The sequence below is a fragment of the Eptatretus burgeri genome, chromosome 5 (genome assembly GCF_056783735.1).
Source record: "Eptatretus burgeri isolate ZD-2024b chromosome 5, Ebu_testis_v1, whole genome shotgun sequence".
Taxonomy (NCBI): domain Eukaryota; kingdom Metazoa; phylum Chordata; class Myxini; order Myxiniformes; family Myxinidae; genus Eptatretus; species Eptatretus burgeri.
Genome location: NC_140965.1, coordinates 8,438,931 through 8,461,121, shown reverse-complemented (window position 1 = coordinate 8,461,121; position 22,191 = coordinate 8,438,931). Strand labels below are relative to the sequence as shown.

The 22,191-nt window shown below is 42.8% G+C and overlaps 1 protein-coding gene across 2 annotated transcripts in view; it reads left to right on the top strand.

Annotated features, from left to right (window-relative positions):
• LOC147025805 (vesicular glutamate transporter 1-like) overlaps positions 1-10,422 on the top strand; it is a 77,247-nt gene extending 66,825 nt beyond the window's left edge. For both annotated transcript variants that reach the window (XM_085880641.1, XM_085880642.1), the window contains exon 12: positions 8,165-10,422. In XM_085880641.1, the coding sequence (XP_085736767.1) occupies positions 8,165-8,527 (363 nt within the window). In that variant the 3' untranslated portion in view covers positions 8,528-10,422. The remainder of the gene's footprint in view (positions 1-8,164) is intronic.
• The last annotated feature ends 11,769 nt before the right edge of the window (positions 10,423-22,191 follow it).

The following is a 22,191-nucleotide window of genomic DNA, read 5'->3' as shown; positions in this document are numbered from 1 at the left end:
CGCCACCAGCTGCTTGAGCACCAGTGTCCAGAGCAGTCAGGCTTTACACCAAAGAGGTCAACGATTGACCGTATCCTTGCACTTCGGGTCCTCACCAAACGCAGACGAGAGTTTTGTCAGGGGCTGCTTGCAGCCTATGTTGATCTCTGTAAAGCGTTCGATTCAGTGAATCGGATGTCCTCTGGAGGATTCTTGGTCTTCGTGGGGTGCCACCAAAACTGATCGATCTGATGTCTGAACTCTACTCTGGTACTGAGAGTGCTGTGAGATGTGGTGGTACCATCTGACTTATTTCCAGTTGTTACTGGAGTTCGTCAGGGGTGTGTACTTGCCCCCACACTTTTCAGCACTTGTGTGGACTGGATTCCAGGGAGGATGTCGGAGAGATCAAGCTGCCGTTCATCGTTTGGGAATGTCAAAATCTCGGACCTTGATTTCGCAGATGATGCAGTCATCTTTGCGGAGACTTTAGATATCCTTTTGGGGGCCCTCGAGGTGCTGAATGAGGAGTCAGAGCCGCTGGGATTACGGGTTTCCTGGGTCAAAACTAAGATCCAGGCTTTCAATGACATCTTGGATGCTGCTGTCCTGTCTGTGTCTGTTTGTGGTGAGGATGTTGAGGTCGTGGAAAGATTCTTTTACCTTGGCAGTGATATTCATGTCTCTGCTGGCTGCAAGTCAGAGGTCAATAGACGTCTCGGTCGGGCCTGGGGAGTCATGGATTCACTGGATCATGGGGTGTGGCGCTGTCGGTACCTGTGCCGGAGGATGAAAGTCCGAGTCTTCAGCTCCTTGGTGTTTCCGGTCTTGCTCTCTGGATGCGAGACTTGAACTCTGACCAAGGATCTGAGACGGAGACTTAATTACTTTGGTACCAGGTCTCTTCGGAGAATCCTTGGCTATTGCTGGTCAGACTTTGTGTCCAACGAGTGGTTGCTGAGAGAGACTCAAATGAGATTTGTTACCTGCATAGTCCGTGAGTGTCACCTGCGGCTGTATGGACATGTGGTTCATTTTCCTGATGCTGATCCTGCTCACCAGATTCTCTCAGCAGGGGAGTCTCGTGAGTGGAGGAGGCCAATGGGCCGACCATGTGCCTCATGGTTGCAGCAGGTTGACCATCATCTCAAGGAGATGGGAATGGGCCTGGCATCTGCCTGGGGGATGGCCAGACGGAGGCCCCTGGAGTACCGGCAGAAAGTGGACGCAGCGACGTGCTGCTCTGGCGCATGCTCCCTTACCTGACCAGACCTGAACTTACCACCCCATCAAGCAAAGAATCATGTCTCACACTAACTTCATCCATGGTCTTCCATTCGTCCTTTCATTGGTCCTCGCAGATTGCTGTCTCGTCAAATGGCATCAGTTGTCAACTTGTGAAAGCCGGTGCGATTTCTCATTGGCCTTCAAAATAATCATTCCTCAATCGAAAATTTGGTAAATAATTTCTAGTTTCACTATTCATTGCACCCCAGCTGATAAAAGGCTTAATTCACTTGAACAGAGGCGAAGAAAAAGTCAAATTGTGCCCATCTTGCTTGTGTGGCATCTCCACTCCTCTACCACAACTCACATATGTCTTCCCCTCCACTAGAACGCAATGACTGGTGTAAGACGATGAATACACAAATAACAATGTAGATAGACAGCTGAGCTTACCTCATTCAGCATGACAACATTGATAGGGGCTTTCTTTCCCTTTATTTTTAATCCCCATGCTTTTTGGAAGAAAAAACAAAAATGGGGGGTATATTGTCATTGGCTCCGTCTGTCTCTGTCTGTCTGTCTGTCTGTCTGTCTGTCTGTCTGTCTGTCCTCCCATCACGCTATCTTCTCAACGGTTGGAGAGAAATTCACAAACTTGGTAGTTACGAACACCACATGGCACGAAGTTGCAAAAGCAGTGTCATTTTTTTTGGACCCGCCCACCCGGGCATGGTCAAAAGGTTAAATACCGAAAAATGCAATTACGGGCACATTTGTAAACATTTCAAGATGAAACTTTGTATACAATGCAATCAACATTGGGGGACGCATGAAACATGTAACGATTATTCTTGGATTTGACCGCCGGTTTAATTCACCAGGGTATAGGGGGCGGGGGGGGGGGGACGAAAGGTCACGGGGTCAAAATGGACAAAAAATTCTCCAAATTTGATATTGGGTAATTCCTGGTGGAACTTTTTGCCATCTTTCAGCGTTGCCTTAGGTGGGAAGCTTGTGGATTTGCAATGGCGTGCCATCGACTTCGCTCTAATATTTTATTGTAATGGGTGAGGGTGAAGAGGGTTGATATAGAAGGCACATTCAAAAAATGTGAAGGGAGTATGCGCAAACATGGAGAAAGTACGAACATGTACCTGCGCATGCCCTCCCACAAGCTTACTCGCCATATTCTCTTGTTCTCGCTACCTCTCAAAGTGGATATAAGCTGTCCTCTGAATCATTTCTTGTCCTGCTGATGAAACCTAAATGCACAAACAGTGCTGTCCAACACTGTTGTTGATAAAAACCCCATTCGAGCATTACACATCGACCATTTGTGGAGCATGGTCCACAATAATATCCTGTGGGAATCTCTCCTCATGACAAATAAAGTGCTTCCTCATACTTGGATTTTAATCCCACTACCGACCCCTCTAATCTAGCATTAATAGTGGAAGTGGAATGCTGTCAGCCGTTCGAGGGATAGGATGCTTGACCATATACTGCATGAAGATCCTCACAACATCACACTTTGATATGGCAATTGAAATTCCATTCTGATCTTCCACATTCAGGATTACACAAAGGTCAAAGAATTATTTGGCCAGGAGGACGTGTCCTATCATGACGGATCTTGTTTCCATGGGCAGCATATGAATAAAGTATGTGGCACCTTGTTTCCTGTCTTCCAGTCAATGGTGACAGAGAGGGCCATGTTGCCATGGCGTCGTTTGAAAGCGTTCCACTGTCAGTTCATACTCATTGCCAGGCAACCGTGTCATAGTGTGAGGGGAGGGAGTGTTGTTCGAGTTCCTTGTGTGAGAACATTGTCTGACTTGGCATACAGTATGCAGGTGTGATACCTATAATTGAATGGCATCCGCACGGCACATGTCGAAACTCCATGGAAACACAATGATGGATATGTAACTCTTACTTACAAACGGCCAATATCTGTGATTTCATTGTGGTGTAAAGCTTTCGATTATACCACTCTCCGATGGCCCAAATTATTCCCACCTGCTTGTGGGGTCGGCTGGGTGAAGGTTTTGGCCCAAGTCTTTCACGAACCGGCTGTCAAGGACTGACGTTCGAATGAAGGTGATTTGGGCAGGAATTTGTAATTTATTCAGCGTTTTGGAGATGACTCTCATACTCTTCAAGAAAGACACCATGGAATCTTTAATGACTGACAACTAATGCTAGCAGGTGGGCACCTGGCAGAACATCCATCCGAGGGATGGCACACTCTGTTGTACAACACCATGCTTGTGAAACACAAATCCACCAATTTGTAGTTGGGTCAAGAGAGCAATCTTAAAAAAGATTATACCAAATTCAGTATGAATGAAACGACAATGAGGTCCATATGTCGTTATTAAATAAGGGCATTATTCCCTTTAATAATTAATTTTTATGCATAAGAAATGTTATTTGAACCATTACTGATCGTGAAAAAGTGCAAGTATATAATATATATGCATAATGGGTATATTGAAATATGTGGAGTGTGAAGAGCAATCTCTCGCTCTCTAATGTGGACATAAAGTCCTACACCAAAGCATCACTTCCAATCTGGAGACCTCAGCCTGGTGACTTTATCAAACAGACAAAGATTATATGGTTAACAACAGTTAAACATCAAATGTAGCTGTCTACCCCGATTTCAGGCTTATTTGCCCTCATCAGGACAGCATACCAATAAATATCTCACAAATTATGACCACGTTCATAATTTCAACATCAATTGCACCTCCTGACTGTTATGGTGAGCATCGCCGCGGAGTATGTCTCATGGCAAAATTGCATAATCCGCAAAGAACAACCGTCTCTCTGCCACCCAGATGATTATTTCCACTAATACAAACCATTCAACAAGAAAAAGTGCAATTGGAGATTGCAGACCCTCACCAGGACTTGTTTTGTGTACTGGTGTGTTATGCAATTAATAAGAGACAGAATTAGAACTGCCACTTTATAACTGCTGGCAGTGATGACTGGTTCAGCCATTTCAGAGAAGAAGATTTTTGAAGGTTTAAAAAAAAAAAAAAAGATGGCTGCTGAATCACGTGACTGATGACGCCATCAAAATAATTTTGTGGACCATTTTATCCCTCGATGACCCTCAAAAATTTTCATACTGATCGGATATAGCATTCTACATGTGCAATTATGACGTGATAATGAAGGCACCTATGATGTCATTTAAAAAATCACACTCATTCCCCATGAGGAGTACTTCCTATGTGCCATGGTTCAATTTTTTTCCTGAGTGCGGTTTCAGAGATACAGAGGTCCAAAGTTTTCCATTTTTCCATTTTGTCATAATTATCATTCAAACATTCCACATGAGTAGTCGCACAAATGTTGAAAATTTTTGTCTCAATCTAACAAACGATTGCGGAGAAAAACACGAAAGTTCTGTGCGGACAAACAAACAAACAGACAAACAGACAAACGGACCCAAATGCAACACCCTCTCCTTCAGCGAGGGTAACCAGAAGGTACAGTATGTGGTGCAATCGGCGGGTAAATAGAAACATGTGGAGTGTGACGAGCACTCCCCCGATCTCCAATGGACATAAAGTCCGACACCAAAGCGTAACCTCCAATCCGGAGGCCTCAGCCCAGCAACTGTGTCAAACAGACATAGATTACAAAAGCCAGGAGGTGCAAATGATGTTTAAATGACGAATGTGGTCATCATTGGTTAGATATCTATCGGTATGCCTTCCTGATGAGGGCAAATCAGCCCGAAATCTGGATAGGCGGCTCTGTTAGATGTTTAACTGATGTTGACCATGTAATCTTTGGCTGTACCAATCTTTAATAACAGTCAGTGAGTCAGTCAGTGAGTGGTTAGAAGGAGCTTTGTAATATATATATATATATATATATATATATATATATATATATATATATATATATATATATATATATATATATATATATATATACTAGCGGGGTATGCTTACACATTGTAAGCAATAACGAACCATGCTTCCCCATTGTCTCAGGTCACTCGGCTGCATTTGTTTTTTTTTTTCATCTTTTTTCATTTATTTATTTTAATTTGTTTATATTTTCATTTATGGATCTTCTCTGATAATTCTGTGATTTTTCCAGTTTACTGGCTTCGATGTCCATCGACACACAAAATTTCAGCTTTCTATGTCAAACGGAAGGTACCGATCTTTAATATCAGTCAGTCAATCAGTCAGTGGTTAGAAAGAGCTTTATATATCTGATTTTATGAACATATTTATGCAGGAAAATGATGTGCCCAGACTGGGATCCTAAGTTCTCTGGTGAATCGTACCAGTGCTCTGCCATCTGAGCTATCTGGGCAACCCACCAGCTGAGCACGCAATCTCTCACATATCCAGAAGCCACTCTCTTTCCCCCGCTGCTTCCAGGACACTCAATGTCAACCACAGGAGCAGCAAGGGCCTGTCCACGAGAGGGTCTCCCCCCTCCCCCACCCCCCTGAATGGGAGGACAATTCCATGTCTGCTATTATTCACCATAAGGGGGTTAGTAATGCAATACAATAGTAATACGATTGTAAACTCGATGGGCACTTGGTAGAGCGCATACCTCCGCCCCATAATACCTGACCATGAGAACATATCTGGTGCAATATATTTTTGATATATCGTGCTGGATATCGTTTTTGAGCCCTATCTCTCAATGGTGAAGAATCACTTCAAAAATTCTAGTAGTCAGATCCAGATCCAGATCTTCACCAAAATCAAAACAGTTTGTCCTTGTCAAAGTACCAGCTTGTTTGCCTGTTCGCCTTACAGCCTGTCCACAAAATTCCATCAGAGTCTGTCCATAATGTTTTGGGATATCCTGTACACAAACAAACAGACAAACAAACGAACAAACAAGAAAAAGATGTCGTACATAGCACAATACTTGCAAAATCCACCAAACATATACATATGTTTGTTTGCTTCCAAAGGTTGCCATGGATACATCAAATTGTCCATTTCATTAAAATTAAAATTCATAATCTTAATCAAAGTTCAGGTCAATCAGATGAAAATCGATTATTTTTCAGATCGAAATTGATGATTTTAGAAGTTTGACCTTGGGTTGACCTTTTGAGCTCAAAAAATAGTTGCTTTCCAAATTCAGTGATGGACTATGCAAATCCTCTTCAACCTTCCAGTTAATAGGATGTAAATTGATGATTTTTTTTCAGCTGAAAATTGATGATTTAAGAAGTTTGACCTTGAGTTGACCTTTGACCTTTTGACCTCAAAAAGAGTTGCTTTCCCAATTCAGTGACGCAATACGCAAATCTTGTACAAATTTTAACTCAATCAGATGAAAAATGACGATTTCAGAAATTTGATGTCAAAATGACCTTTGACCTTTAACCTCAAAATCAAAAAGCTTCTCAGTTGAAACTACCTCGACAACTTGTTAAAGTTTAATGACTATCGGTTTAGAATTGTGACTTATAGGCAACAGACAGACAAAGAGACAGACTCAAAAATAGACAAAATCGACTGACCAATCTACTTGAAAAATCTTCGATTTTGCAAGTAACAAACAGACAGACAGAAAGGGGTGAAAACACAACTTCCTTCACCTTCGGTGGCGGAGGTAATGAACAGGCAAACAAACATTTGTCGACGTGGGAACATTACGTGGCTAGACTCGGAAATTCCCCGTGTGGACGTGTAATTTTCGCGCATAAACATATGTTTGTTTGTAATTATATGGATGTACATATGTTTATATTATGAAGTATACATATATATATATATATACATATATATGTATATATAATTACAAATGAACAGACAAACAAACACATGTATATGTGGGAAAATGATGATGTCATAGGTCACATCGTTTGGCAGCCATCTTGGATTTATTCTAAAACATTTTAAAAAATCTTCTTTTCCAGAACAGCTGGACAGATCGAGGGGAAACTGCACGTAAATGTTCCCCAAGCCTTGGGGGTACTCAGTTGTTCATGAATTGTTGAGGGGTCATGGTTTGGCAGCGATATTAATTGAAGGAATTATTTTTTTTATAATTATCTCTTGAACTACTGCATCAATCGACATGAAACTTCACAATTATGATCTATTAGTGATGGGGAATATATGTTCTAAATTTAAACCTGATTGGACACATGGTCTGGCAGCCAGAAGTTTTTTTTGTTTTTTTTTAGAATTACGGGTTATTTTTTTTATTTTTTTTTATTTTTATATAATGCTCACTTGGCTGCACCTGGATGGACTTGAGGGTAGAGGAGGAGGAGCAGTTGTTGAAGCCCGAGTGCTATCCAGGTTCCTCCTGATGAGTTCATCTTTGCTTTTTGCTTGTTTAAGTTCCTCCTGATGACTCCAATGCAGTACCTATTTTATTTGGTCTCCCATTTCATTAGAATTTAATTTTTTTTGTTATATTACAAGTTTGCTGCAAGATGAGTTGGCTCGCCCCAAGTCTGCACAGGTGGGGTAAGTATTCCATGAATACCATCTCGTTATTATTTTGTAATATTGGTCCATCTGTTGTCACAGAGGTAGCACACTTGCCTTTAATCTGTCCAGTCTGTGTTCGATTCTAGACCCCACTATAAACTGTCAAAGTGGTACTTCACAGGCAGGGCATTGCATCAATGAGTGTGCCAGCCCTCCTTAGGGTGTACCAGTTAAACCAGGTTACCTGCCTGCCAGCATTAGTTGGTGACTGATGAAGATTGCACGGTGTCTTTCACAAAGAGTAGGCAAGTTATCAACAGCACCCTGAACAAAATACAAAATTCCTCCCCAACCAACTCCAGTTAGATGTCATGTCTGACCAGCCGCTGCGTGAAAGGCTTGTGCTGACCCGACAGGCTCTGTGAGCTGCCACCCTGTGTTACAAATGGCACATGGCTTCCAAAGATAAAGATTGTTTCATAATTTTGCTGTTGTTGGTGTTTTCTCTACAGACTCGTGAGGAATGGCAAAATGTGTTCCTTATAGCATCGCTCGTGCACTACAGTGGCATCCTCTTCTACGGAATCTTCGCTTCTGGTGAAAAACAGCCATGGGCCGATCCGGAGGAGGTGAGCGATGACAAGTGCGGTTTCATCAATGAAGATGAGCTGGCCGAGTACGGGGACGGAGAGGAGGAGTGGCCGGGAAGCACTGCCGGACCGATGGGCACTGCGACAAAGCCTTCGTACGGTGCGACGGCTTTCAGCAATGGCGGGGCATGGCCGGCCAATTGGCAGAAAAGAGAAGAATTTGTACAAGAGGAAGGCACAGACACCTACCTGTATGGAAAACCTGAGGAAAGGGATTTTACCTGAGGGGTAGCTCACTTTTCCAGCTTTCTTTCTTGCCCCCAACATCCCTCCTGGCCCCATTCTGGGCTTCAGTTCCAGACAAAGGCTTGCCTTAGCCCTGCTGTGCTTGTGTTGTTGTGTGCTGTGTGCCTCTTGTGACATCCGCTCTCCTCATCCATCACCGTGAATTGGCCTTGAATGTTCTCGCACATTTAAATTTATTTGCCAATGCAGCAACCACCAGATTCATTTCCAGGTCCTCCTTTGTGAAGTCTGCTGAGACCGAAACCCTTCCCTGCTGCTAATTGCAACCTTAACGGACCCCTTGGTGCTCGCTGTTGTTCCCCCTTCCTTGGTGAAGTCTACCGAGATCTAACCCCCCCTTCCCCCCCCCCCCCCACCTTGTGCTGCTAATTCCCATCCTCACTGACCCTTCAGACCATCTTATGCTTGCCCTTGAATCCCTGCAGATCATTAAAAATGAAACGACCGCTTGCAAGGCAAGGGGCAAGAAATGTAAATCAGTCTGCAAAGCACAAAAAAAAATTACAAAAAAAATACTTTAAATTAATGTGTGTATATGTGTACAAAAAAAAGTAATGAAACCCCATCGATCATTTGTGATCTTGTTTAAATATCGCTCTGAATATTTATCAGCTTTCCATGATTGCTTACGAATCCTTGGACCATTGTGTTGGGTCGAAACGTTGTCCTCATTCTACACCACTCGTTTGTGCACTGTTTGGAACCGCTATCGGCAAGGCCGCCAGAGTGGCAATGAACAGAGATCCCCACCAGCTACCAGAGAATTGCTGAATTGCTTTTGGTCTCCTCGCTCAGAATCCCTGCCATCATCGTGGAAGATCAACCGCCAACCTGTTAATTGATCTTGGTTGCCAATCATGCCAGCTCAGGCAATCGGAATGTGATTATATATATATATATATATATATATATATATATATATATATATATATATATATATATATATATATATATATGTATATATAGTAACCCCGACTCAGTTCATCTGTTTTGTCATCCGTGCACATTGGTGAGGGGTACCGTAGTGCAATCCCATCACGTTTAATGGAAACTAGCCATCCAGATGGGAAGAATATATTGTCGATGAGTTTTTCGCAGGTGGTTTCTGAAAGCAGATCGAGGGGAATGAACAATCACGAGTGATGGTATGATGTAAACGTTATGTCTATCTAACTCTGTTCAGGTTTACACCAGAGTACTACAATGGCAGACTTTTGGATGAACCTTTTGTTTCACACCAACTTTTGAGTGTTTTTCCCATTTGCCTTGTGAGCTCCTTTTCTCTGAACAAAGTTCACGTGCAATAATAGTTAAAGCCACGTCACACTGATTGCAATTTGGTCGTTCTTTGTTGTTGTTGTTGTTGGACTATCACATCTGTGTAATGCGGAGCGAGATAGATTGCCACACACGTCACAAATGCTACATCATCTCAACAGCAGAAGCTTCACCATATGGTTTACCATTCTGTTAGAGTACATGTACAGCTTGTATGATTGCGACAAACATTGGCCTGGATATCTGCACATGCATGTACACCTGTGTGTGCACGCACACACAATTATACACACACATCATTGTGCACACACTTCGACTCGAGGCAAATACACACACATAAATGCACACACAGGCACAGAGACACAGATACAGATACAGGTACAGACACACACACACACACGCACATACACACACAGACACACGCACACACACTTTCCTGTCTATATCATGAATGACAAATGGAACGACTGATTGTTGTTTATAATACTGCAGAGGATTTCTGAGCCACAGATTGACTGACACCATGATCTTTTGTTCTCTGCTATATCGACATTGTGTTGTGCTTCATTTTAAATCAGTAAATATTCACAATTACATCCCACGCTACTTGTTTCTTAGTTTGAAAAGCTACTTTAGTTCTGAGGTTCAATAATAAGATAAATGGTAGTTTGAAGCAGTGTAAACACAAAACTTAACAAACACAAAACAGTCATAGGACCATGTAAAATAATCCACACAATGGTGAGTGAACCCAAAAGCTTAAAGAAGTATGTATGTAATGTAATGTATGTATGTAATGCATGTAATGTATGTATGCAATGTATGTTTGTATGTATGTAATGCATGTAATGTAATGTATGTATGTAATGCATGCAATGTATGTTTGTATGTAATGTATGTATGTAATGTATGCAATGTATGTTTGTATGTAATGTAATGTGTGTAATATATGTAATGTATTTATGTAGTGTATGTAATGTAATGTATGTAATATATGTATGTATGTAATGTATGTATTGTATGCAATGTATGTATGTAATGTATGTATGCAGTGTATGTAATGTATTTATGTAGTGTATGTAGTGTATGTAATGTAATGTATGTATTGTATGCAATGTATGTATGTAATGTATGTATGCAGTGTATGCAATGTATGTAATATATGTAATATATGTAATGTATGTATGTAATGTATGAATGTAGTGTATGTAATGTATGTATTGTATGCAATGTATGTAATGTATGTATGTAGTGTATGCAATGTATGTAATATATGTAATGTATGTATGTAATATATGTAATGTATGTAATGTAATGTATGTAATGTATGTATGGTATGGATGTAATGTATTGTAATGTAATGTATATAATGTATGTATGTAATGTATGAAATGTACCGTAATGCGATGTAACGTACCGTAATGTATGTATGTAATGTAACGTAATGTAATATAACGTATGTAATATATGTATGTTATGCATGTAATGTAATGATTGTATGTATATAATGTATGTAATGTATGTAAAGTATTATGTATGTCATGTAATTAGGGTTAGGGTCACAATGAAATGTATGTATGTAATGTAATCCATCCATTAGGATCACACTGTGTGCAGAGCGTTGGTGCTACTTAAGCAGTCTCCTTGGCTATTGGGCACAATCCTGGACGGGTCGCCACTCCGACACAGGATACCAGCATGCTGGCACTCATTTTGCCGACCTCGGAAGGATGACAGGTCGAGTTAACCCCACCTGGTATTAATTCAATAGCTGAGCGGGATTTGAACTCAGGACCCAAGGATCCCAAGCCCACCACCCCTAACCATTAAGCCAACACCAGGCACATGTAATGTAATGTATGTGGGTAATGTATGTTATGTAATGTAATGTATGCCTGGTGTTGGCTTAATGGTTAGGGGTGGTGGGCTTGGGATTCTGGGATCCTGAGTTCAAATCCTGCTCAGCTGTTGAATTAATACCAGGTGGGGTTAACTCGACTTGTCATCCTTCCAAGGTCAGAAAAATGAGTACCAGCATGCTGGTATCCTGTGTCAGAGTGGCGACCTGTCCAGGATTGTTCCGAATAGCCAAGGAGACTGCTTAAGCAGCACCAACGCTCTGCACACAGTATGGTCCCAAGAAAAAAAAAATGTAAAGTAATGTATGTAATGTTCCCTTGCTGACTCCAAAATAAGGTGGGAATAATAAGAATAGTAGTAGTCGGAGTAAAACAATCCCCTGCTGACTCCACAATCAGGTGAGGATCATAAGAGTACTCGTAGTAGTAGTAGTAGTGGTAAAACGTTTCCTTGCTGACTTCACGATAAGGTGGGAATAACAGTAGTAGTAGTAGTAGTAATAGTAAAACATCCCATGCTGACGTTGCCATGGTACTGGTTTAATTGTTTGTTTTTTTGTTCCTATAATTTGTAATTTAATAATGATGTTCTCACTATGATTATGAAATAATATTTATAGTGCGTATTTTAATATCAAAAAGCCTGTGCATGATTTATGACCAACTTATATTCAATTGTTTGTCATTCAAATCAGATTTTGCTATCAGATCGATAGCATTTGGCTGCTGCAGCTTCAATATGAAGTGTTGTGAACTTATTTTAAACCAGTAGTAGATCACAGCCAAGACCCAACGTTGCTTAATCACACATGTCGATTGCAGTGTCTGTGGCAGAACTACAGAGTGGTGTTGCAACGCTCATTTGCATTGTGACGTCCTAACGTGAACTCTCCACTCCACATCACGCATTGTCACATGACTGCTCAGAGAGAGATAGAGATAGAGATAGAGATAGAGATAGAGATAGAGATAGAGATAGAGATAGAGATAGAGATAGAGATAGAGATAGAGATAGAGATAGAGATAGAGATAGAGAGAGAGAGAGAGAGAGAGAGAGAGAGAGAGAGAGATAGATAGATAGATAGATAGATAGATAGATAGAGATAGAGATATAGATATAGATAGATATACATACGAGGGGCGTTCCAAATGTTTTCAGAACGGGATGCTCGCTGTAGTCCAAGACAGGCCAACCTTCTTCGATGTACTCGTGTTTTCCTGAATTCATATTAACCATTTATGTTATTGTGTGCAGGTGTGTAGGTATGCAGGTATGCAGGTATGCAGGTTCACGGTCGGATCTCATTCCTAGAACCACTTCGTTTAGTCATGTTGAGAGTAAACGTCTGTGTTTAAGTGCTAGATGTAACCGACTAATCATTCTATTTGATTATCGTCACCTGGATATCGATGACAAACATCGGAGAACGAAAACGGTAATTTGACTGATTTGTAAAAGGGGTTTTTTTGTTGTTGTTGTATTCTTGGAAATTAATGTGTTGAGTTTTCGCCCAAATTATCCAGTCGAGGTTAATTGGGCATCGGTGAATCACCCGCTTTAAACACGTCACAGAGTGCCCGAATTAACGGTGTTAATGAGAACATGCCAGTTCAGCTGGTTTTTTATAAATTGCCATTATGTGTCGGTTCAGTGGAGATGGTTTTTCTGTCTGTGGGTAATTTGCTTCCTGGTGAAGATGAATGCTTGAACAGGTGAGATTAGTGTACAAAAAGAAACCATCTTGTGTTTGTCATGTCACAGCCAAACATGGGAAAATCATATTGGGGGTGGATAAGCCAGGTATTGACTTAACAGTTAGGGTGGCTGGCTTAAGATCTTGTGATCTTGAGCTCAAGCCCATTTTCACCGTTGAATTAACACCAGGTGGGTTGACTCAGCCCTGTCATCCTTCCAAAATCAGCAAAATGAGTACCAGTTTACTGATAACAGGGGCACTGCATTAGAGGAACAACCACGTTCTTAGAAAATTATTCAGCCAAGCAGCCACAGGCTGCTTACTAATAAATAGATTAAAATGTTGGGGGTTTCTCTTCTTGTTTTCATCACTGTTATCCAAGAGATCATAAAATGGATCCCAACCTGAGGCCTTCTTTTCACTTCTACCTTCGTGTTCTTTAAATTAAACAATCAGGTGTCATATGTCATGCTGATAGCGCTGACAATCAACTATGGATCATTATTAAAAACGGTTTATGTTTGGAAATTGTATTGTTTCATCATCATCATCATCATCATCATCATCATCATCATCATCATCATCATCATCATCATCATCGTAGTCTCTTCGCGAGGGTTGTGCTGGGTAGTTCGCTGTTGCCTTCCCAGCAGTCAGTCAAGGCAGGAATTTGTAACTTGTTCATGGTGCCGGCGATAACTCGCCTCGTGTACATTTCATAAAGGACACCGTGGGATCTTTAATGCCCACCAACGTGAGCAGACAAGTCTTCTACCTTGTAGTCCTTCCAATGGACACAGATTGACGAATCACCCTGCATGTGAAACACCAGGGTGGCAGTTTATGGCAGAGTCATCATTCTAACCCAGACTGCGCCCAGAGGTGAGTGTGCACATCTGAAGGTCCCATTGTTTGCCACTTACTGGATTTGATTTGATTTGGTTTCTCGCTTAGCTGATTTTACATTGCTGATGGTCATATTTACTGTATATATTAGTGGGGCATGCTTGCGTTCTGCAAGCAGACACTGGAGTGCATCCTCCAGACAGACATAATAAGTTAAAGCTTTATACAAGGTGGGGCATTTATATCTGTTAGTTTCTTATCCTTATAACTTTTTTGTTTCTAAACCAAATAAAGTAAAATTTCTATGCAACATAGGCACATACTTCAAGTTTTTTTTTTTAATCAATTTTGATTCTTTATTTCTTAAAAATTACATCAGACAAATGGGCCCCTTTCAAAGTTGTGCATTCACGACAGCGGATCATCATATTGTTCATTACCGCAAACAATGTCTCTTGATCAATAGAGCAATGGTTGCAGTGATGTTTGCCTTCAATTCATCGATCGATGTTGGATGTTCCTTATAAACTTTGCCCTTCAGAAATCCCCATAGGAAGAAATCTGCTGGAGTTAAATCTGCCAAATCAAAGTGTGCCTTATTATATCTGTTATGATGACCTTGTTTGTGAAATTGGCATGCTCATTGCATTAAAAAAAAATGCCCATTGCATTTAAAGTGCTCCATCATTAAAAACTTCAGAGGATTATCTGTAAAAGTAAGAAAACAATGATTAGTTATGCCAAGACTGCTTCCGGCGAGAAAGATTTCAAATGTGTCAGATATAAATGCCTCAACCTGTATATTTGATTAAGTGGGTTGTGTTTGCCTAACTGAATTCAATAACCATGGTAATCTGACCACTGCCCACATACCCTCACTAAGTGTAGCGCTTCAACAACATCATCAGGTATGGGGGCTTGAACCCGCTTTAAGGTGCCAGACGTACGTGCATCAACACCTCTCAGCACCTCGGCTCTGTTCCCAAGCACGGTTCCCATCGTACTTCCAAAGTACCAATTTTTTTGCGATGTCTGCTTGACTTTTCCTGTTAGCCTCAGTAGCCTTAATGATTTTCAAGTTCACTCCAAGTGAAGGGCTGGAGCTTTGAGCTTTAGCTTCTGTCGTGATGTTGGTCGAGCTATTGCATCGAAGAGTGCAGGCGACCCAATAAGATGCTGACACACGTGCTGTTTGGCACGTGTGAGGAGCTACATACAATACAGTACAGTATAAGTAATTTTGCATATCTACAGTAGACGATATAATGAAGAAGACATGCCTTACCGGATCGACAAAATTTTGCTGCGAAGCATACATTGACCACACCACGTGCGGCAGGGTGTTAAAGCAGGCCAACTTGAAAGTACTCGATACTTCTATCAGTGAGTCAGTGGTTAGAAAGAGCGTTACCTGTTTGAGAAAGTTCATTGCAAAAAGGATTTGTACATTTGATGAGGTGGATTGTGCCTGTATTCTGCAAGCAGCTAAATGATGTAATGTATCAGTTAAATTTATAAACTCAGGTAATTTTATAAAAACTAGAAGGGCACTCGGTAGAACACATACCCCCACCACGTAATGCCTGATCCACGAGAACATATCGGGCCCAATACATTTTTGAAATATCATTATATACAGTGCTATTGTTGTGGGGCCGGGTCTCGGTGGCGAGCACGACCGCTGGGTGGAGCAGTAGATTCGGCTCCACCGAACACCCGGAATTTATAGGTCGTCACCCCGGATAACTTCAAGGCGACGGGTCCCTTATCGGACCGAAAATCGCCAATACGTCGACCACGTGGGATAGGGTCAATTTCCAATTACAATATATCTAAATACCCACGTCATCCAAACTACCGGGAAAATTCACCCTCGGCAGGATCTGCAGCAGGATTTTTTTTTTCACTGCCAAGGTGGTGGTCTTCGGCTCACTCATTCGTCCCTTCCGTCGGGCGATAATCGAGGCCTGGTCGTTGCCCTGTCAAGCACTCGCCTTTGAGGGATTCCCCACTCGAGCCAACGTGTGCAGCTCACCCGCAACTCGCGCTGGGAAATTCCCGGTGACGTCACTCGCCCACGGAACCTGCACGGCTTGCCCTACAGGCCTGCCCAAGCGCATCGTCCCGGGGGCTCGCTCCGCACATTCCGCGAATGGAACACATGGCACGCAGCGCGTGATGCCTCGCACACGCGCTCGTGTTCAAACTAATTCAATTGTTTTTTTGCCGAATACAAACAACACTCACCGCCATTTTAGCCGTCCACGAGGACTTGTCGAATCCCACGCGGAGCGTTTCCGTGTCGGATTCCTTCCACGAAGACGTGCGCACGAGGGCTGCTCGCTAAATGTGAAATGGGCCCTGTACGCGACTTTTCGCGAAACCGGCTCGGTTCCCGAAATACTTACTCGCGACCCATTCGGCTCGCTATCCCCATCTCCCGTCTGGGTTGGTCCATGTACAAATTCCTCACATGCACTCACGCACACCATGAAACTCACATTCTGCACACATTTCAACACACTCGCACCACTCATACACTCCACCACACAATCCGGGACAATCACATCAGGGATTCGCGTCACCACAAGAAATTCCGGGGTTTCCATACCCCCCAAGCTCCGCATGCACCCGTTCACATCACTCACCCACTCAACCTCGTTCGGCCCAACCGGACCTACCTGGTCGCAGTCCGCTTTGAGGGAGCCTATTATCTCCCTCTGTCCTGAAGGAGGCTATCCTGATGCTCGCACCAGGTCACAAAACATTCCCCATGCTCAACCTTATTGTCCCCCACTATCCCTACCTGTGTGTGCTCGTCTTTTAGTTCCTGTATTTCGTTCACCTCCATTGATTTCTGCGTCTCTGGTTCCTCTTTCATTTTGTTTAATTCATTCTCTGCTTGTTCTATCTCCCGCATCTCTGCTGTTTCCTCCTTTGTCTCCTTTATTTTCTGCATCTCTGTTAATTTCTCCGTCACCTCTTTTAATTTTTTCGTCGTACCCTCGTGTCTCGTCCTACACGTCTCCCCATCAATTGTCGTGGCGTCATTCATCATCCCAACCTCACCCATCTCCATCGCGGGCCGGACACATTCCACACTCCCCCTCGTCGGTTCGGTCGCTCCGCCACATGGTGCCGCCATTATGCAATGCATTGTCCACATCTCTCTTTTCACCTCCTTCATGCTCGCCCTCATTGCCTTTTGCCCCGCCTGCAGGCCCAACTCCATGCTCTGCATTTCCCCTCGCTGTGTTCGCAAATCACCCCTCATCACCTGCATGTTCGCATCCATGCGGCTTTCCATGTTTTGCGCGTTCACATCCATTTTGCGCTCCATCGCTCGTGCATTCGTTTTTATTTCTTGTATGTTTTGCACACTCGCATCCATTTGTTTCTTCATTTCCATCAACATTTCCCCCAATCGGTTCATGTCAAATGGAGTCGGCGTAGCCGATCTGCCATTTTGCTGTGCGGAGCCGGCAGAAGTCTAGGTGGGGGGGGGGGGTTGATGGAGGGGGGGATTATACACCGCCGCCCATTGCTACCTCTGAGTTTGGTTGCGGGGACACATCTTCTTGCATAGGGGTGTCCTGCACAGTGTTGTCCTGGACCATGGGTTCCTCTAAACCTGCCATTATCTCTACACCCACCTGCTTCAGCTCGTCTTGGTTAGCCATGTTGCGTTCCAGGAATAATTTGCACTGCTCGCAATTTGGCGGAACGGGGGTTTGCTCCCAACCCCTTATCCGTGTCCCGTGAATTTCTCTATGGAGGCAGATGGGTTAGAAACCCGCTCCTGACACCAATTGTTGTGCGGTCGGGTCTCGGTGCGAGCACGACCGCTAGATGGAGCAGTAGAGTCGGCTCCACCGAACACCCGGAATTTATTGGTCATCACCCCGGATAACTCCAGAGCCGACAGGTCCCTTATCGGACCGAAGATCGCCAATAGGTCGATCACGTGGGATAGGATCAATTGCCAATTACTAAGTATATTACCTAAATACCCACGTCATCCAAACTACCGGGGAAATTCACCCTCGGCAGGATCTGCATGATTCGGGCCGTTACCGAGTCGTACCCCGAGTGGAGGGTACCAGATTCCTGCCGGGCCGATTGCATGGTTACGGCAACAACGAAGCCTCATAATTCCTGTTCGCAGCGTGGCAAACCAATGGCAGAAAGGACAAGGACGAGCTGGGACATTCAACAAAAGGGGAATTTATTTTACAATAATCGGGGAGGTGAGGGAAGCACGTAAGGGCAGAGTTATCACGACTAAGAAATGTGAATAATGTACAACAAAAACACTTAACATTTCTACTTATAGACGGGCCCACACACAGACGCACACCCAAAAAAGAAATGGACCCGCCGGTCTTTATTCGGCTCTCCAGCCGAGGAGGATAGTTTGGCTGGGAGTCAGGATGGCTGGCTACCTGGCCGCGAGTGCGCGGCTGGTCATCCACCCCTTCCCCGGAGCTCCGTTCGCCAAAGGACGGACCAGGGCAGCCGAATCCAGAGGAGGCGAGACGAGGTGATCTCCCCTGACAAAAAAAAAAAATTGTCGACCGCTCGCTGTAATGTGCCAGACGAGACACTTCCGAAGTGCGGGATGCAGTTCGCCACAAACCCAAGCAGACGCGCTTCGAGACACATGGGGCGCAATCTCCTCACGCTCGTCCCGCCAACCACACTTTCTCTTCAGGAGGGAGGGGCCTCTTCTCCTGGCCACTCGCCTTCTGATTGGTCGGACCCATCACGCGATTCCCTGGCCGTCTCCCATTGGACAGGCCCAAGGTAGGCGGGGCAACTCCCACCCTTCTGGTTGGAGTCCCGATCGGAGGTGTTTGTAGCTCCGCCTCCCTCCTCATCTCCGACCACGTGCGTAATGGCGATGGTGTTGAATGGGGGACGGGGCGGGTGAGACGCCCGCTCCTTGCCGATTGGCCAAAGAGGGACGCCATGCTCATGTTAAACTCCGCCCATGCACGCGCTCACTGGCGAGCGCGCGAAGAATGTCGTGAGCAGAGTGTTGTTGTTGTGAAAGTGATGTAAAAGAAAACCCTGACTATCAAAATAACTCCGCAGCGCACAAACATTTAATTCCCATTAGACTTGGGATGGGACCCTAACTAGAAACACGTAATTAACGATATAACTGATCTATAGGACCTTGCTGTTGTGTGCACATGGCTGCCAGATTGGTAACACTATATCGTTTTTGGCCCGACCTCTCATTGGTAAAGAATCACTAAAACATTAAATAATATCTCGTATCCAGATCTGGATTTGGATCTTCACCAAAATCGAATCAATTCATCCTCTCTGCACACACATGTCCACCACCTTTCATCTGAATCCGTCCACAACGTTTTGAGATATATTAATTTCGCCCAATCTCTCAATGGTGAAGAATTATGTAAAAAAAATTATCATATCCGGATCTGGATCTTCACCAAAATTGAATCACTGCTTCTAAGTCACACACCCAATGTGTCCACGAAGTTTCGTCCGAATCCGTCAACAACATTTTAAGATATCGTTCTATATATCGTTTTTGGCACTATCTCTCAATGGTGAAAAATCACTTAAAAAATTCAGGGAGTCGGATCCGGTTCCCGATCTTCCCCCAAATCTAAACAGTTCGTCCTTGTCACACATTGAACATGCCCAACAAATTTCATCCGGATCTGTCTGCAACTTTTTGAGATATCTTGCACACAAACAAACAAAAGGAGGACATCGTACCAAGCACGATACTTGCAAAATCCATAAAAGAAATTTGACCTCAAAAATAATTGATGGTTGAACTCAATGACCTGAAATAAAAATCCTCTTCAAATTTCAAGTCAATGAGATGAAAATTGAGGATTTCAGAAATACCTCCTTAGTTGTTGATCTTGGGCCTATGCTGACCTTTTGGTCCATGTTGACCTCAAAAATAATTATTGGCTGGTTGAATTCAGTGACCTGAAAAAAAAATCCTCTTCAAATTTCAAGTCAATTGGATTAAAATTGAGGATTTTACAAATACCACCTTCGTTGTTGACCTTTGGCCTATGTTGACCTTTTGGTTTATGTTGACCTCAAAAATAATTGATGGTTGAATTCAATGAGAAAATTTGCAACTCTTCTTCAAATTTTAAGTGAATCGGATAAAAATTGACAATTTTAGAAATCCAGCCCATGTTGACCTTTTGGCTTTAGTGGACCTCCAAAATAATTGGTGTTTGAATTCAGTGACCTGAAATATAAATCCTCTTAAAATTTTAAGTCAATCAGTTGAGAATTTTAGAAATACCACCTTAGTTGATGACCTTGGGCCGATGTTGACCATTTCGTCCATGATGAACTCAAAAATAATTGGCTGGTTGAAGTCATTCACCTGGAATGTAAATCCTCTTCAAATTTCAAGTCAATCGGATGAAAAATGACGATTTCAGAAATTTGACCTCAAGATAACCTTTGACCTCAAAATCAATAGGCTTCTCAGTTGAGAATTTCTCTACAACCTGGGAAACTTTCATGACGATCGGTTTAGAATTGTGACCTGGAAGTGAGAAAAAGACAGCCAGACAGACAGAATAACAAAACCGAATGAGCAATATACTTAAAAATCGTTTATTTTGCAAGTATCAAGAAGAAGACATTGTGCAGAGCACGATACATGGAAAATCCTTAAAACAAATTTGACCTCCAAAATAATTGGTGTTTGAATTCAATGACCTGGAATATAAATCCTCTTCAAATTTCAAGTCAATCGGATAAAAATTGAGGATTTTAGAAACACCATCTGAGTTGATGACCTTGCGCGTATGTTGACCTTTTGGCCCATGTGGACCCATGACAAAAATTGAGGATTTTACAAATATCACCTTCGTTGTTGACACTTGGCTTGTGTTGACCTTTTGACCTCAATAACAATAGGCTTCTTCTTTATGACAAACTCCATCATGTGGTGAAGTTTCGTGAAGATCGGTTTAAAAATGTGACCTGTAGGCAATAAACAGACAGACAGAAGAACAAAATCGACTCACCAATATACTTGAAAAATCTTCGATTTTGCAAGTAACAAGAAAAAGACAATCGTGCAGAGCACGACACTTGCAAAATCCAGGCCCCCTCTGCAAAGGTTGCCATGGATGCATCAAATTGTCCATTTCGTTAAGATTAAAATTGACAATCTTAATCAAAGCTCATGTCAATCGGATGAAAAGTGATTATTTTTCAGATTGAAATTGATGATTGTAGAAGTTTGACCTTTGACCTTTTGACCTCAAAAAAATAGTTGGTTCCCCAATTCAGTGATGCAATATGCCAATGTAGTTCAAATTTCAAGTGAATCGGATGAAAAATGACGATTTTAGAAATTTGACCTCAAGATGACCTTTGACCACAAAATCAATCGGCTTCTCAGTTGAGACTACCTCGACCAGTTGGTAATGTTTAATGACGATCGGTTTAGAATAATGACTTGGAGGCGATAAACGGACAAGCAGGCAGAAAAACAAAATCGACTGGCCATTAAATACACTTGAAAAATCTTCGATTTTGCAAAAAGAGGTGAAAACACAACCTCCTTCACCTTCAGTGGCGGAGGTAATAATAATAATGATAATAATAATAATAATAACACCATTCCTTTCACACCATGAAGACCCGTAGGATTGCAGAAGCAGTTTCATTGGCAAGGGGTACAGTCCTGGATGGGTCGTCACTCCGACTCAGGTTACCCTGAACGGTTATTGCCCCAGTACACTAGGTCCTCATTTCACCAACCACAGAAGGGTAACAGGCTGAGTCAACCTCACCTGGTATTAATTCAACGGCGCACAGGGTGAGGTCTTTTTTGAGCTTGATCTCAGGACTATCAGGTCCCAAGCCAGCCACCCTAACCACTCAGGAGTGCCTTCCGTCTGGCCACTCTCCCATAAAGCCTCTACTCGATTTGTGAAGT